General features: G+C 50.2%; 7 protein-coding genes across 7 annotated transcripts; 5 read left to right on the top strand and 2 right to left on the bottom strand.

The window, feature by feature from the left end:
• Positions 1–66: 66 nt before the first annotated feature.
• Positions 67–3,656, top strand: ASPBRDRAFT_196945 (uncharacterized protein; the record flags this gene model as incomplete). The annotated part of the gene is made up of 8 exons (XM_067621044.1): positions 67–72; positions 123–172; positions 222–447; positions 498–560; positions 621–908; positions 968–1,205; positions 1,274–1,403; positions 1,454–3,656. 8 exons carry the CDS (start codon positions 67–69, stop codon positions 3,654–3,656), a joined length of 3,204 nt encoding a protein of 1,067 aa, XP_067478697.1.
• A 444-nt stretch (positions 3,657–4,100) lies between these two features.
• On the top strand, positions 4,101–4,434 carry ASPBRDRAFT_126592 (4F5 domain protein; the record flags this gene model as incomplete). Its single annotated transcript, XM_067617881.1, has 3 exons — positions 4,101–4,163; positions 4,226–4,310; positions 4,388–4,434. The coding sequence occupies 3 exons, from the start codon at positions 4,101–4,103 to the stop codon at positions 4,432–4,434; spliced, it is 195 nt and encodes a 64-aa protein (XP_067478696.1).
• Positions 4,435–4,589: 155 nt separating this feature from the next.
• ASPBRDRAFT_613710 (uncharacterized protein) lies at positions 4,590–6,361 on the bottom strand. Its single transcript, XM_067628302.1, has 2 exons — positions 6,246–6,361; positions 4,590–6,171 (listed from the first exon to the last, which is right to left on the bottom strand). Exon 2 carries the CDS (start codon positions 5,955–5,957, stop codon positions 4,812–4,814), a length of 1,146 nt encoding a protein of 381 aa, XP_067478695.1. The 5' UTR covers positions 5,958–6,171; positions 6,246–6,361; the 3' UTR covers positions 4,590–4,811.
• Positions 6,362–6,373: 12 nt separating this feature from the next.
• On the top strand, positions 6,374–7,209 carry ASPBRDRAFT_127666 (guided entry of tail-anchored proteins factor 1; the record flags this gene model as incomplete). The annotated part of the gene is made up of 3 exons (XM_067617993.1): positions 6,374–6,460; positions 6,596–6,782; positions 6,893–7,209. 3 exons carry the CDS (start codon positions 6,374–6,376, stop codon positions 7,207–7,209), a joined length of 591 nt encoding a protein of 196 aa, XP_067478694.1.
• A 1,281-nt stretch (positions 7,210–8,490) lies between these two features.
• ASPBRDRAFT_126753 (RNA-binding protein) lies at positions 8,491–10,024 on the bottom strand (the record flags this gene model as incomplete). Its single annotated transcript, XM_067617896.1, has 3 exons — positions 8,491–9,223; positions 9,284–9,920; positions 9,991–10,024. The coding sequence occupies 3 exons, from the start codon at positions 10,022–10,024 to the stop codon at positions 8,491–8,493; spliced, it is 1,404 nt and encodes a 467-aa protein (XP_067478693.1).
• Positions 10,025–10,254: 230 nt separating this feature from the next.
• ASPBRDRAFT_56038 (uncharacterized protein) lies at positions 10,255–10,931 on the top strand (the record flags this gene model as incomplete). Its single annotated transcript, XM_067627475.1, has 4 exons — positions 10,255–10,356; positions 10,407–10,613; positions 10,664–10,775; positions 10,825–10,931. The coding sequence occupies 4 exons, from the start codon at positions 10,255–10,257 to the stop codon at positions 10,929–10,931; spliced, it is 528 nt and encodes a 175-aa protein (XP_067478692.1).
• A 2,318-nt stretch (positions 10,932–13,249) lies between these two features.
• Positions 13,250–14,169, top strand: ASPBRDRAFT_613406 (uncharacterized protein). Its single transcript, XM_067628299.1, has one exon. The coding sequence runs from the start codon at positions 13,455–13,457 to the stop codon at positions 13,785–13,787; it is 333 nt and encodes a 110-aa protein (XP_067478691.1). The 5' UTR covers positions 13,250–13,454; the 3' UTR covers positions 13,788–14,169.
• The last annotated feature ends 54 nt before the right edge of the window (positions 14,170–14,223 follow it).

Raw genomic sequence — 14,223 nt, 5'->3', positions numbered from 1 at the left:
CAACAATTCACCACCCATGAAGGGTCGGTAGTTAATCGAGCCCAGTGAAGTCGCAGAATTGAAGCCATGATGGTAAGTCCTTTGTCTGGCGCCGATGGGAGAGGGTTTTAATAGCATCTTAGGGCGAGTATTATTTGCGTATATTGTCCGCCGGGGCAGATCCCAATATTGAGTCAGTCATTTCACTAACTACACCATGTCGGCTTGCTAACGTACAGTAGCATTGTCGCTGTCCATGGACTCAACCCGAAAAGCAAAAAGAATCATGCCGAGAAAACTTGGGAGTCGAATGGGAAGCTTTGGCTTAGGGATTTTCTTCCCAAGCAACTACCACGAGCCAGGATCTTCCTCTTCAGTTACAACTCCAAAGTCGCAATCCAGTCATCCGCAGCTGGAGTGCGAGAGCAGGCGCATGTCCTCCTTGACCGGTTAAGACTGGAAAGAGAGGTAAGCAACCTTGTCACGGGATCTGCCAAAGAAGCTTACATTACCTGCAGAATTGTGAATATCGACCCCTGCTATTCATTGCTCATAGCCTGGGAGGGATTGTTGTCAAAGAGGTATGAAGCTTCTCAGGTAGAACCTGATATCGGACTGTCTCTTATGGTTTTCAATGTCAGGCGCTTGTGCAAGCCAAACTTAGCGCAACATATGGCTCGATATGCACCTCAACCTTTGGAATCGCTTTCTTTGGTACACCACATCGAGGGACACACCTGGCGCGAGTGGGAGGCGTGGCTGCAAAGATCGTGAGGGCTATACTAGGAACAGCGAGCAATACCCTACTGAAGGCCCTTTCAAAAGGCAGCCTTTATGCCCTCGAGCTGTCTGCGAACTTCGACAAGCTTCTTGAAAACTACAAATATCTGAGTTTTTATGAGACTTTACCATTCAAGAGCATCGGCATAGTAAGTACATCAGCAAGTGACTAGGTACTGGCACTAACGAGACTCACCGCTTGGATTAGGTCGTTGAAAAGGAATCTGCTGTTCTCGGCTTGCCTGACTCCCGTGAGAAAGCGGTCGCCTTGAATGCCGACCACGAAGAAATTTGCAGATTTCACTGCGATGAGGACGATAACTATCAATACGTGTCTTCGCTGATAGTCGAATTAGCAAACTCAGGGACGGAGACGCGCCCTTTAACCAGTTGCTTTGATGAATCAGACTCCACCCTCTTGGCCGATGAAGCCGATCCTTGCTTCTGTAAGTCCTCTGCGTTGCTACATATATGAATAATTGGAAACCGGCTTACAATGCCGCCAACCGGACAGTCATGGTACCTTTTACTCGCAATCCCGGATTCGTCGGCCGCGAGCACACATTGAGTCAGGTCATGGAGCGTATCATGCCACTCGGAAAGGCTCACTCTAGAGTAGCCTTGTATGGTCTCGGAGGCGTCGGGTAGGTTTTGCATATTCTACCAGGAAGTCTTTAACTGAGAAAGCAACCAGTAAAACCCAGATAGCCATTGAGCTGTCCCATCGAGTACATGAAGCCTATCCTGACGCGTCGGTTTTCTGGATCCATGCAAACAGTATTAGCAGGTTCCAAGAAAGCTATTATAATCTGATCAAAGAATGCGAAATTGAGAGCCCGAACGACAAAACAGACAACCTCACGCTTGTCAAGCAATGGCTGGAAAAGCAGTGTAAACGCTGGTTGCTGATCATCGATAACGCTGATCAGGCGTCACTCTTCACGTCAGATGGACGTCAAGGACAAAAAGTCTCGACCTCAGATAAGCAGCTGCAAGAAGATTCTCCAATCGTCCAATTCCTTCCCGAAAGTTCCTATGGCTCAATTCTCATTACAACTCGTAACCGAGCTGCTGGTGTCAAATTCGTCAGGGGTATTGGCCGAAACATGCTCGAGGTGGATAACATGACCAAGGAAGAGTCGAGGTGCTTGATCAAGTCTGCTTTGAGTGGCAACTATCCTACAGAATCGGATATGGATGAGCTTGCAGGGCTGCTTGATTACTTGCCATTGGCAATCATGCAAGCAGCTTCATTCATGGAAGAAAACGTGCTTACTGTGAACGAATACATTAAACTGCATAATGACAGTGACGAGACCAAAATGAGTTTATTGTGCGAGCCCTTCGAGACGTTAGGAAGAGACAGCGAAACCCCAAATGCTCTCGCTACCACTCTGATGGTTTCTCTAGATCATATCAATATAAAGGAGCCGAACGCCATCGAGGCTCTTTCCCTCGTCGCTTTCCTTGATCAGCATAGTATCCCATCGAGTCTGGTGGAACAGAGGCTTGTCAGGCCACTGGACCTGACGAAGGCGCTGGGTACACTTAAGGCATTCTCGCTCATAATAGCAACAGGGAAGGGTGAAAACTTCTCTATCCACCGGCTCGTACAGCTTACCGTGCGGAAATGGCTGATCATTGAGCAAAACTTTGAAGAAAGAGCGATTCAAGCTATGGATACCCTCGCCGAAGTCTACCCAAACGCTCAGTACGAAAATTGGGCTATCTGCGCTGCTTATTTGCCTCATGCTGTATCGGTCCTCAAATTTATACCGGTGCTGCACGGAAAGCTGCTGCGAAGGAGGCTTTATCTGCAGGAGGGTATAGCATACTATCTATGGTCCCAGGGCCGCGCAGATGAGGCAGAAGAGCTGGACCTGCTCATCGTGGAAGAGAATAAGAAGGAGTTTGGCCTGGAGCATCCCGAGACTTTAGAAAGCATTGCTGGCCTTGCTTCAACGTATGCAGACCAGGGCAGACTGACAGAGGCCGAGGAGTTGGAGTCGCTGCTCGTTACAGCCTACACAAAGCTTTACGGGCCCAATGATAGCATAACTATGAACAGTATAGAATGCCTGGCAGCGAATTACCGGAGACAATGCCGTTTTGAGGAGGCGGAAAGCCTGCTGTTAGATGTGCTTGAAAGAGCCAAGTCCGTCTTCGGAGAAGAACATGAGGAGACAGCAAGTGCCAGGGGCCACTTGGGCTTACTTTACTCCGATCTGGGTAGATGGGAAGAGGCTGAAGAATGTACCATCAAGGATTTGGAATGGCACCAAAAGAACCTCGGACCAGATCATCTCTGGACTTTGAGCACCGCCTGTAATCTCGCGACAGTTTACAGAGATCAGGGCAAATTGCTTGACGGAAAAGCACTAGGTATCCAAACGCTTCGAGCCTGTGAAGATAAATTGGGCCCAGATGACGAGAGAACTCGGCGTTGCCGACAGATCCTGCTGAACATCTACCACGAGCTAGAAGAATGGAAAAACGCAGAGGAACTATGCTTGCAAGTTCTGGAGGAAACCTCAAAAAGACAGGGACCCACTCATTTTGAGACTCTTGACTCAAAGCAGCAATTGTCCGATATCTATAAAGGACTCGGCGATGGTGATAAGGCTGAGAAGCTCGACAACGAGATAGTTGATGAGTGCGCCCGTACGTTCGGTATGGATCACCCCTATACGCTGAGATTTACTGCTTTGGCTCAGCGACGCCGAGGGAAAGATGCCGAGGCGATACAGCTGATGGCACAGGCTATAAATAAGGAAGAAGTTTTGTTAGGTGCCTTCCACGATGAAACCCTGGCCATGCTCCGGATATTAAGACGCTGGTGTGAACCCGAACGAAATGTTGTGGACGTCCTCTTGGACGCGGAGACTGGTTGCCCATGAAAAAGCAATGTGTACAGTCCCACATACTTACTCGGTAATGGACATGGCTGAACGGAGGAGCGTGGCCTACAACTTCAGCTGGCAACCTAAAGCTACATCACAAGGCAGCCTGGTATGAAATGTTGCCGCCAATATCCTTTCCCATCTTTGGCTGAGAAGATGGTGATGTGGAAATGGCACCCATGCCGGCTTGCCACAGCTGCAGAGAGTAAGATCAGCGGAGGCGTACGGAGGCACACCTGAAGAGGGAATTCCGGGGGCGGCGGCTCGGCGGCCTTCCTTCTGAGGCGGAAAAACCTTCGATGCCCGAAACCCTGCATATTCGAACAGCACCCACCCTTCGATTCGTTTCTCGAACCCCCTCGTTATACTATCTTTCAAAAAGAGGCATATTTCTAGCGAACAAGAGCCCAACAACTCACTTGTCGTACTTGAACTATAAAAATGGCTCGGGGTAACCAGAGAGATCAGGCCCGCCTGAAGAGGCAGAAAGAAGATGCGAAGAAGGTAAGAGAGTTTCCCTGTTCTGCCTCCTGCTTTTCACCTCCTAATGCGCTTATGTTGCATAGAAAACAAAGACCGACGTGGGAAAGGGTGGTATCTTGGCCAAAAAGGAGCAGGATGCAGCGAAGATGCGAGCGAAGCAAATGTTGGGTATGTAGGCTTTTGACTTGGTGGTCTGCGTCATCCTCGGATCGTTCATCATACTGACTGCTTTATTCCCCGTTTAGCCGACCAGCGAAAGGAATCTGAAGCACTTGCAGCATCCAAGAAGTGAGACAGCCGGTGTTTGCCCACGTTGTATAGGCCAGACCAAACGGTTCATCGCATAATCCTTACCCACGCTTCTGGTCTACGCATTTTGTACATGTTCGTTTGGGAAACGTCTTTTGGCTACCCAGAATGGATGTTGTTGATATCAGGGTATATCTTGGGGCTTGCGATGTGATCTAGCTGCGACTTGTGGCGGACTCTTGGCTTCATCAAATGGGGTGTGTTTGCAGATGCATGTGACGAGACAATGGTATTTAGCGAGGCGTTGAATCAAGCAGCGTTCAAATTTGCATGAAAGAAGGCGCATATGGTGCACTAAAGCCTTTACCTTGTGATATATATGATACATAGTGTCTACCCTATCTTTACCGCGGGCTGCCGTCACCTATACGTGTCGTTGGACCGGCTACCCACCTGCTGACGAGCAACCCAAGCAGCCCTTGCCCTTTCCAAGCAGGTCTTCCACCCGTCTGCAGCCCCAAATTCAGACAAAGGAAGGTTTGTCAATGCATTCGACGGCATCCTACCTTGGTCTTTTCCTGAGGCTCCTCCGCCTGTCATCTTTGTCGCCAAATTCACAAACGTCCAGATGCTCTCGCCTTCCCAACCAACGTTCAATGCGAAAAGCAATACCTTGTCAATACAATCTGCTCTGGACTCTTCATCAGGGACCCAGTCCAGTAGGCGCAAAGTGAACATCCAACCGGAAATGTCACTGGGATGTGCGAGGCACCAGTCCATCACTTTTGGTATGATTGAGGCAGCTAGACGCGCAGAGGCGCCTTCTTGGTCCTTATAACTGCCCGATAACATGTCGAGAAGCTGTCTCATATAAGTGAATCCGTAGTAATTTTTCGGGTGCAGCTCTCCAGATCGGAGGACAATAGATAGTTCCTCATCTAGCACCTTTCGGTCCGACACAAGACCCCTGTCATCTTCTCGTCTTGTCAAACTCCCGCTACTTTCAGAAAGCATCTGCCTCAACACCCATAGCCGGTGGTTATAAAGCGTCGGGGACTTCGTATGACGATGCAGTGGAGAGCAAATGTAGGTGGTCAACAGAGAGAGTTCTGTATTCAATTGACGAGTGGTCATTTCCCGATGGCCAAGGCTAGTGTCCGCAGAGCCACCGTGCTGTATCAAGGCAGCCAGACGCCTTTTGCGCCAGCTACATGCCGTCAGGTGTTCGCAATCGAAGAGGAGAATGATTTCGCTGGCATTTAGCAGGTCGTCTCTTCGCTTCTGTCGCAGGGATTCGTTTTGCGGGGCTTTGCGCTCGTCTTCGTGGCCACTGGCATCGGGAAAATAAAACGGCTCGTTTGAAGCATCGAAGAAGATTCGTCTAGCCGTTACGAAAGCCTGAACCAGGTACTTCTTTGTAAGTCCGATCGAGTTCCCATCTTCTAGCAGTGGACCAAGACCGGGCGGGAGTATCTCGATCTCTAGGACACGATTATCTTTGCGTCTGGCGGAGAATATTCGAGCGAGTTCATTGTAAGCCGCACTTCCGTCCGGAGGAGTAGACATTGAGAATCACCCGCCTTGCAGCATGGCGTATGAAATATACTAATAGCGGACGTTATGTTAATGTTGAAAGGAACATGGTTTAAAGCTCGGGGGGAAACGAAAGTGCCGCGCCGCGGCCGACGGGCGGGAAACAACGTGACAACGTCATTTGCTTTCTCACTCCATTCATGGATGTCATTTCTCTTTCAGCCTCAGTCTTTCTCTCTTTCTTTGTCTGCTCGCTCATTGTTAGATCTTCCCCAACCTTACATAGGGAAAATTTGCTTGTCTGAGGCAGGTTGCACGCACCACTCTCCGCGCAAGTCGGTCGGGCTTCGTGGTCTCTTTTTGCCCACATTTCCGGGAACCAATTCGATCTATTCCTTGTTCTTCCTCCCTCCCCTCCATCACTCGATCGCACCGACGTCTAGCCCATCATGTTGTCGCTCCTGTGGTCGGTTTTCTTCGTCCATGTCGCCATCTATTTGGTTAATACCATTGGCGCTAGCACGATTGATAACCTGGTATGTTTTGTCTGGGAGCTTACTGAGTGGTGGCCTTTAGCTGTCATACGCCTTGAGCTACTTGCTCCCTGCCATTTTCTTGCTCCCTAAATGCTAGATGCCAAAGTTGCAGTAAAGCTAACAAGTACCCTCTAGCTATGGCTCCTCTACCTAAAAGTCCCGACCTCCACGTCGAAGAAATACAGAGAACAAAACCGACTCAAGCGCGAGGTTGTCCAGCTGAAGCGGGACATGAACAACACCAGCTCACAGGATGAGTTTGCGAAATGGGCGAAACTTCGACGGAAACATGATAAGACCATGGAGGAATATGAGGCGATCAGTACGTTCAAATCCGATCAGAGTTACGAGCTACATATATGGTTTTGGGAGTGGGTAGATTGGCTATTACTGGAGAGAGAGCTGACAAAAGCTTTCCAACTTGAACAACAGACAAACAACTGGTTTCGCAGAAAACCTCCTTCGACTGGGGTGTCAAAATCGTTCGCTGGTTCGGTACATCTGGTCTCAAGTTCTTCCTGCAGTTCTGGTACTCGAAAACTCCGGTCTTCCATCTGCCGGAGGGTTGGCTTCCTTACTACGTGGCGTGGGTGCTGTCGTTTCCCCGTGCGCCCATGGGGTCGGTGAGCATCCAGATTTGGAGTAATGTTTGTGCGACGGCGATTACCACTATGGCGGAGGTTGTGACGGCTGTCTTGTTGCAGAGGGCTACTGCTGCTGCGGCGCCTGCTGCGAAGAAGACACAATGAAGTTATGTATGTATGCTATGCTAATGTATGCATGGATGTTTTAAGCTACGTGGAGTTGGAAGTGTAAATTAAAATGGTTCTTCATATTTCTTGGAAGATACTTGATTCATATTTCGAGTTATAATATAATGCAATAGGGGTATCAATAATGTGTATGAATGTGGATGTTCATCAGATATGAAAACAATCGTTTATCGTCAACAACCCCATACCGTAGTATAAGGATTTCAGGGCTTGACTCTATGATTGGTATATCATCACACGAACCATATCAAAACAACATCAAGAACAGATAGATGGAAAGTAAGTGTAGAGTCCGGCTCCTTCGACAGAGCATCTGCGACGGAAGCCAGATGATAGATCAGAATCACCCAAGGCCCACAATCACCGCTTTCCATAAGCTACAGACTCGTGAAAAAAAAAATGAAAATTCAGAAAAGATTGAACTCCTCGTCTCAAGAATGAGCCCCATTGAGGTACCCCCCAATTTCCCAACTAATCCTTCCCGACTTTTCAGCCAAAGAAGGTCTGTTCACATTCACCTCCAGATGAACGGAAAACCCAGAAGAGAAATAAAAATGGGGGGCAATCGCATGACTATCCAAACACGACGAAAGGCAACCCAAATAAAAACCCACCTCTCCAGCACTGCCCTGCACCAACCATTGTTTTCCACAGAGACCCCGAAGGGGCAGAGTGTTCGGGTACAGGAGACAACACTGGGAGGGGAATAGGGCGTATAAGCCGCTATCGAATTGCTTCTATGGCGGCGCGTTTCCGCATTGCCTGACTGGGCCCTGCAAGAGGACGTTTAAACAGTCAGGGTGTCCGGGGACTTTCTCCCAAAGCTAGGTATGGAGAGAGAGAAGAGTCATGACGACTTTCTCTCTGTGTGTGAGCTTTGAATGCGATTCTTTGAACGAGGAGTTGGGAGAAGAAAGGGAAAAGAGAGGAAATTTGGATTCGGTGCGTGGGTTTTTTTTATAGCCGATTAGTCAGGGGTGGAGCTGTGGGTCATAATATGTCACGTGATTTACAGTTTAGTATGTTGCTTTTGGTTGCCTGAGGCACGCTAAGCACGGACTGAAAATAGGTGGTTTTGGGAGATGTTTTCGAGGATACGTTTACTGGACAGAATACTGGACCGAATCATGAATTAAGACTCATTGTTGAAGCGAAAATAATGTCCATATTGTCATGTACAATTGATTGAACTCCGGGTAATTCTCTTTTAATGCCATAAGGAAGAAATACAAAAGTATATAAACCCCCCAAATCCCTCTAAGCCTTAGACTTGGCCTTGGTCTTCTTCTGGACCTTCTTGGCCTTCTGGGCGGCCGGGGAAGCAACTTCTTCGGTGGTCTTCTTCGGGGTAGACTTTTCTACCGACTTGGGAGTCTCCTGCGCAGCAGGGGACTGGGCAGCCTTCTTAGTCTTCTTGTTGGTCTTCTTAGGGGTATCTTCAGCGGGCTTCTCGGCCTTGGGTTCCTCGACCGGGGCAGCCTCAATGGCCTTGGCGGGCTCTTCAGCAGCAGGCTCAGATGCCTCGATGGCCTTGGCCTCCTGGACAGGAACCTCATCCACGCTCTTCAATTGCGGGATGTCGAGATCGTAGCCCATAATAGCCTTGAGCTTCTCAGCCTTGGCGAGGCGTCTCTTCTGCTCCCTCTCGATGCGCTCCGTCCACTGCTCTCTCGTCTTGCCCTTGTCCAGACGCTTCTTCTCGATGCGGTTCCAGGGGGTGCGCTTGAACCGTCTGTTGGCGCCCTTCCAGACCTCCGGGTGGAGCTGTTCGGGGGACACGTATTTGCACTTCAGGATGTGACCGTACATGAGGTAGTTGTCCATGGTGGCAGCGACAATCTTAGCGACAGAGTTTGATTCGAACTCGATGAAAGCATAGTGCTTGGAGCGACCGGTGATACGGTTACGAGAGAGACGCAGGCGGGTGATGTCACCGAACTGGCTGAAGTAGGCGCGCATCTGGTGCTCGTAGAAACCGTGGGGAATACGTCTGAAAGCATAGTATGTTAATAATGTGAACATGTACAAACTCCTTGATGTTGCGACTTACCCAACATAAACCGTACCAGGCTCCTCTGCGTGACCGGCATTCTCCTTCTGCTTCTTCAAGATCTTGCGCTTGGCCTTCTTCGAGTCGGGGATCTTAGGGACCGGCTGGTCGGGGTTGAAGCCTTCATCGCCAGACTCATCCTCGTCGCCACTGCTCTCAAAGCCCTTGATAAGGGCAGCTGTGCGGTCATCCTCCTCATCCTCACTCTGACTAGCATCCGAGGCAGCGGACTCGTCTTCCTCTTCAGATTCTTCAGCGACAGGCTCTGCCTTCTTGGCCTTGGTGTTGGATTTGGCGGGCTTGGCTTTTGTCGCGGGAGCAGCTGTTCCGTCCTCCTTCTTCGACTTCTTGGTGGTAGGCTTCTCCTCCTTCTGGGTCTTGGGCTCAGCAACTTCCTTCTCGGACTCACTGTTCTCGTTGTCGCTCAGGAAATCGGCCGCACGCTTGCGAGGCTTGATCTGTCTGGCGGACTGGCCATTGACCTTCGGCTTCGAAGCGCCATCGGTCTTTGCAGCCGACTCTTTTTGGTTGGCCTTCTTGAGGATAGACTTGGGGGCGTCCTTGGGGGATTCGGCAGGCTTGGCCTCGACCTTCTTGGTCTTCTTTGCGGGCGAATCGGCGGCGGCGGCGGCAGCAGCTGAGCAGCGTCAGTAGGTGCACCAACGGGTTGAGAATGAAAATCACTCAAATGGTGTAACAATACATACCCTTGCGCTTCTTGTCCTTCTTGTCGGGGGCCATCCTGCTGTGATTTTTGGAGTGAAAATGCAGGCGGTTCCTGGAGGACTACAATCGGAGGATCGCAAAGGTGCGGGAAACTTTTTTTCTGCTCGCATTTTTTCGGCCGCCAAGCGGTGAATGCAATCCAGCCCGGCCGACGGGGCCTCGCCGCGACTCCAACTCTAAGCTCCTGTTTCTCCGCAACCCAACCCTCTCACACGCCCGTTTGCTTGCACGCACTTGCCAGGGTCATGGGGAAATCGGCCAAGGCGAATAAACCCCTCACCCAGGAAGAGATCTGGGATGATTCTGCCCTCGTCCAGAGCTGGGATGAGGCGGTCGAGGAATACAAAGTATGTCCTCCCCGTGCACGTGATCCGCTCGCTGACTGGAACAACAACAGCTCTACCACAGCATCCATGCTAAGGGGGAGAATGTTGAAGATGTCCTGAGAGAAGCAGAGGCTGCTGAGAAAGCTGAGATGGCACAGGACGAGCAGCCGTTGGACGAGTCGGCCGATCGCATGGATGCTGACGCCGACGTCGACACTGCTGCCAATGCAACAGCTCCAGCCGAACCGCACCAGGTGCCACAGGTCAACACATCGCAGGTGAGTTGCTCCGTTTGCCGATTGAGCCTACTGGGCTGACCTCATTTCAGGCTGCGCAAGGGCCAGAACAGCCCTCTAGACAGGGTGCCCATGTCACGGATCAAACGGCTGGACCTAGTCCTGTAGGAGCGCCTCCTATGCCTCATGCCACCCTATCCCAAGGTAAGATGCGCTCTCACTCTTGCTTTGGATAATACTGACTTTCTTTAAGTGCAAGATGAAGGACTCAAGAACCTCATGATGGCTTGGTACTACGCTGGATACTACACTGGTCTATATGAGGGCCAACAGCGAGCGAACCAGAACAAGAGCTCATAGCCCAGCTGAAAGTACAGTGACGAAAGTGACAGACGTCTCTTCTGTCTTTTTGGTAATCCTGGTGGGTTGCATCGCAGTATGTGCGCAAAAAGCTAAATCCCCAGGACGGCCGCAGGCGCAAACAACATCCCGTCTGGGTACAGGCCAGGATTAGATGAGAATTCTCCCCCAGGTGGCTGCGGATGGACATGCGCGCAGTCGAAATTCTACCTGGTTAGCGGGCTTGCCACTTGGCCACGATCACCGTTTGTAACCTTGGACACCCACATGAGGGTTGTGGAACAGCGCTGCATGTATCGAATGATGCGTGGCGACTTTTTTTGGCGGCCTCATCCTAATCCCCATGACTCCTTGCGGTCTAGATCTAGAATATCATTCTCATGTCTATCCACCTTCTTTTGCTAGGAAACCTGTTTCCGGGAGCTATATATCCCCGGTCCTTCCGCCCAACAGGCTGGTTTTCATTTGATCTCCCAAGATTCCTTTCTCTCTTTCGTATATAGTATATATATCAACCCCACGCTGCCATTCGCAGCTGACATTCACATGTTTCATACTGTGTAGTGCGCATGGAGAGGGAGAGAAAAGCTAGTCGCTAGGCTCTCCATTTCTTCGTCCCCTATAACAACCTTACCCCGCCCTCTGGACTCTTCATGTATCATGGTGCCACGCCGGGAGGAGCTGGAGCACCATTCTTTTGACCATGGACTGTGGGCTCTGCGGCTTTTCAGCGCATTGTCCATTCAAAGGGTATTCAACTTGCTGTGGTGATTGTTGTCGCCCCTACAAGCCTGGTGTCCCTCACGGTGCTGGAAGCATGTATATAACCTTTGAAAGAGGTAAGAGCATAGCAGATGTTGATTTTCACATACAGAGCTCATTGGTTGCTTGCATAGGCTTCATCGATATTTCAGTGAGGTTGAGGATTGTGCTAGAATATCCTGCCAGGAACGGACGCAGAGGAAAAAGACATCTAAACGTCTGCATCTTGCATCTCCAGAGGCTTTCGACTATATATACGCCCATGATGAAATTCCCCCCAATTATATGTCTCAGATGACCATGTCCATCGTTTATTATTCATCAATTTTGAGTTTCGAAACTGCTCAATACAATTATAGGACCTTCCTGCTCAGTAAGTCATGGCTTCTTTCCCTCCTCACCAGGTTACGCGATTAACAAGGCTATGCAGGTGGAAGACTTCCATGGCAGAGCGATAGCCACTGCTCTCATGTTTCCAACCGGCTGTTACGGTCAAGCGACCCTGATCAATTGTTGTCCTGCACCGGGGCGGTCCTCATACAACCCGGTTCTCCTTCAGTGACCCGCAAAATCCCAGTGAAGCAAGCAACCTGCACTTCCCATCACAAAATGGGATCCAAAATTGGGTCTTCGAACATCTTGCAATCCCTTTGTTCCAGGAGAGATCATTCCTGGTATGCCTGGCAACAGTGGCGGCCTGCGCTACGCCCTGATTGATGGGCGAATGAAGAACAGGCCCAGAGAAGCCTTGCGATGGCTTCATCAGGGATTCATGAGTCGATGGGCGTTGATCACGGGCTCAGCAATTGTCGTCTTGCCGCCAAGATTCCAAATCGTGCTGCAAATACACCATCGAATTGGCCCCTCTCGCTGAACACAATTAGACAAGATCTTTTCCAGGTCATCAGTGTATGGAGATGGAAGCACTGAATCTCTCGAAACTGTCATTGTTGTGTCTAATTCCTGTCCCTGAAGCAACCTATTGCCTCACTCATGCCATTGGAATTAAGTCACGGACCTGACCTATCAGCCTGTGTGTGTGCATACAACAACTTCGCAACATCAGTCTTCCAATTCATATCATCTGACATTCTGAGCCCAATGATAAAAATGATGTCGAACCTTACTTGTTCAGTCACCCGATATTCCTTCCGAGCTGATGACATACATCCTCGGTACGTTCGCTTCAGCAACCTTCCTATGATGCCATCCAAATCGCCTATGGTACAAGACGCTTCGTCTCAGAAGTATATCATGTCGTCGCAGACCGCATTTTGCTCCTGCGATTCCGGGTTCCATGCCATGGCGCGTATGACAACGAGTTGCGAGGCACTATGTACGAATCATTAGAACGACCACCCGACAATTCCACGAACCTAAGGGCTTCGCTACTCGGCATGAAGCCGTGCTGCGCGTACGCCTGTCTTTTCCGGCTTTTATGTAACGGTAAATTCGTCGCCTCGATTGCTACTCTCCTGGAGCGCTTAGTGGCAACCATTTCGATTCATTTACCCAATGCTATCTGCAGACAGCCTCAGGCGTTGCCGTATACGCAGCCACGGAGATGCTCGAAGCCATCCTCCTCCATTCCGTCGGGAGAAACCGTAACAGTTCATAACCTTCGATGCTCAGAGTCTCGGTAGGAGCCGTGAGCACACAAAAGCTGAACGGCTCGTACTCGGCCTTCCTGACTGCTCCCCAGCCTACGATATCACATCAACCATGGCCGATGTACTTCCGCCAAATACATTGATATAATGTATGGTGAAACCCGAGAACCTTCAAACAGGCTGCGCGAGAAAGGGGCTGTCTTGCGATTCAATCTCCCAAAGCTACAATGACCTTGCATTGCGCCGCACACGCAAGGAATCGAAGACAAAATCCTGCACCTGCGACGGCGTCCCAGATCCACCCAGCTGTCATCTCAGAGTCCAGAGACAACCCCCTCCACCACCTTCCAGGCACATCGCTATCCTGGCCTTGCTCTGTCCACTTTGCTTCGCATGGTGGGCAAACGAAGGACTTCGGGGAAACATGCATCCAGCTTTGGCCTCTCTTCTTCGGTATACTCTACCCTGGTTGGCTAACAGCTGAACATTGTCGACTGTGTATGCTGCGAAGCGTACAGTTTCGGCAGACAAGTGCTCAACCGGCCAAGATGTAATGTACTTCGGAAGAGTAGAATTGAGGTGAAGCAGTCACAAATCGGCTCCTACTGCATCTTCCTTTTCATGGGCAGTGGTGAGACCGAACCGAAATCTCACTCCAATGCAAACGCCTTATCCGGACATGCCACCGACGCCGAGACTACCAGCCAAAAGGAGCATACTGGAGACTTATCTCCTCTTTCCAAATTACATGATAGTAGAGCTTCTCTGACCTCTGAAGGATCAGATTCAACCCCCGACGCTATCATAACCATAGGAGATTATGTTTCATGCGTCCTGTAAAACAGTCGGGCTCGATGTTCTGCACCTGAACCCACCTTCGCCAACCAACCGCCTACTCTTCGGAGTGATTGAGCCAGTCA

The sequence above is a fragment of the Aspergillus brasiliensis genome, assembly GCF_001889945.1.
Source record: "Aspergillus brasiliensis CBS 101740 unplaced genomic scaffold ASPBRscaffold_7, whole genome shotgun sequence".
Taxonomy (NCBI): Eukaryota; Fungi; Ascomycota; class Eurotiomycetes; order Eurotiales; family Aspergillaceae; genus Aspergillus; species Aspergillus brasiliensis.
The sequence above is the reverse complement of the archived record's forward strand: the minus strand, read 5'-3'. Positions and strand labels throughout refer to the sequence as shown.

Coding starts and splice junctions, on each gene's coding strand:
- ASPBRDRAFT_613710 (XM_067628302.1), bottom strand. CDS start 5,957: ATGTCTACTCCTCCGGACGGAAGTGCGGCTTACAATGAACTCGCTCGA.
- ASPBRDRAFT_613406 (XM_067628299.1), top strand. CDS start 13,455: ATGGTGAAACCCGAGAACCTTCAAACAGGCTGCGCGAGAAAGGGGCTG.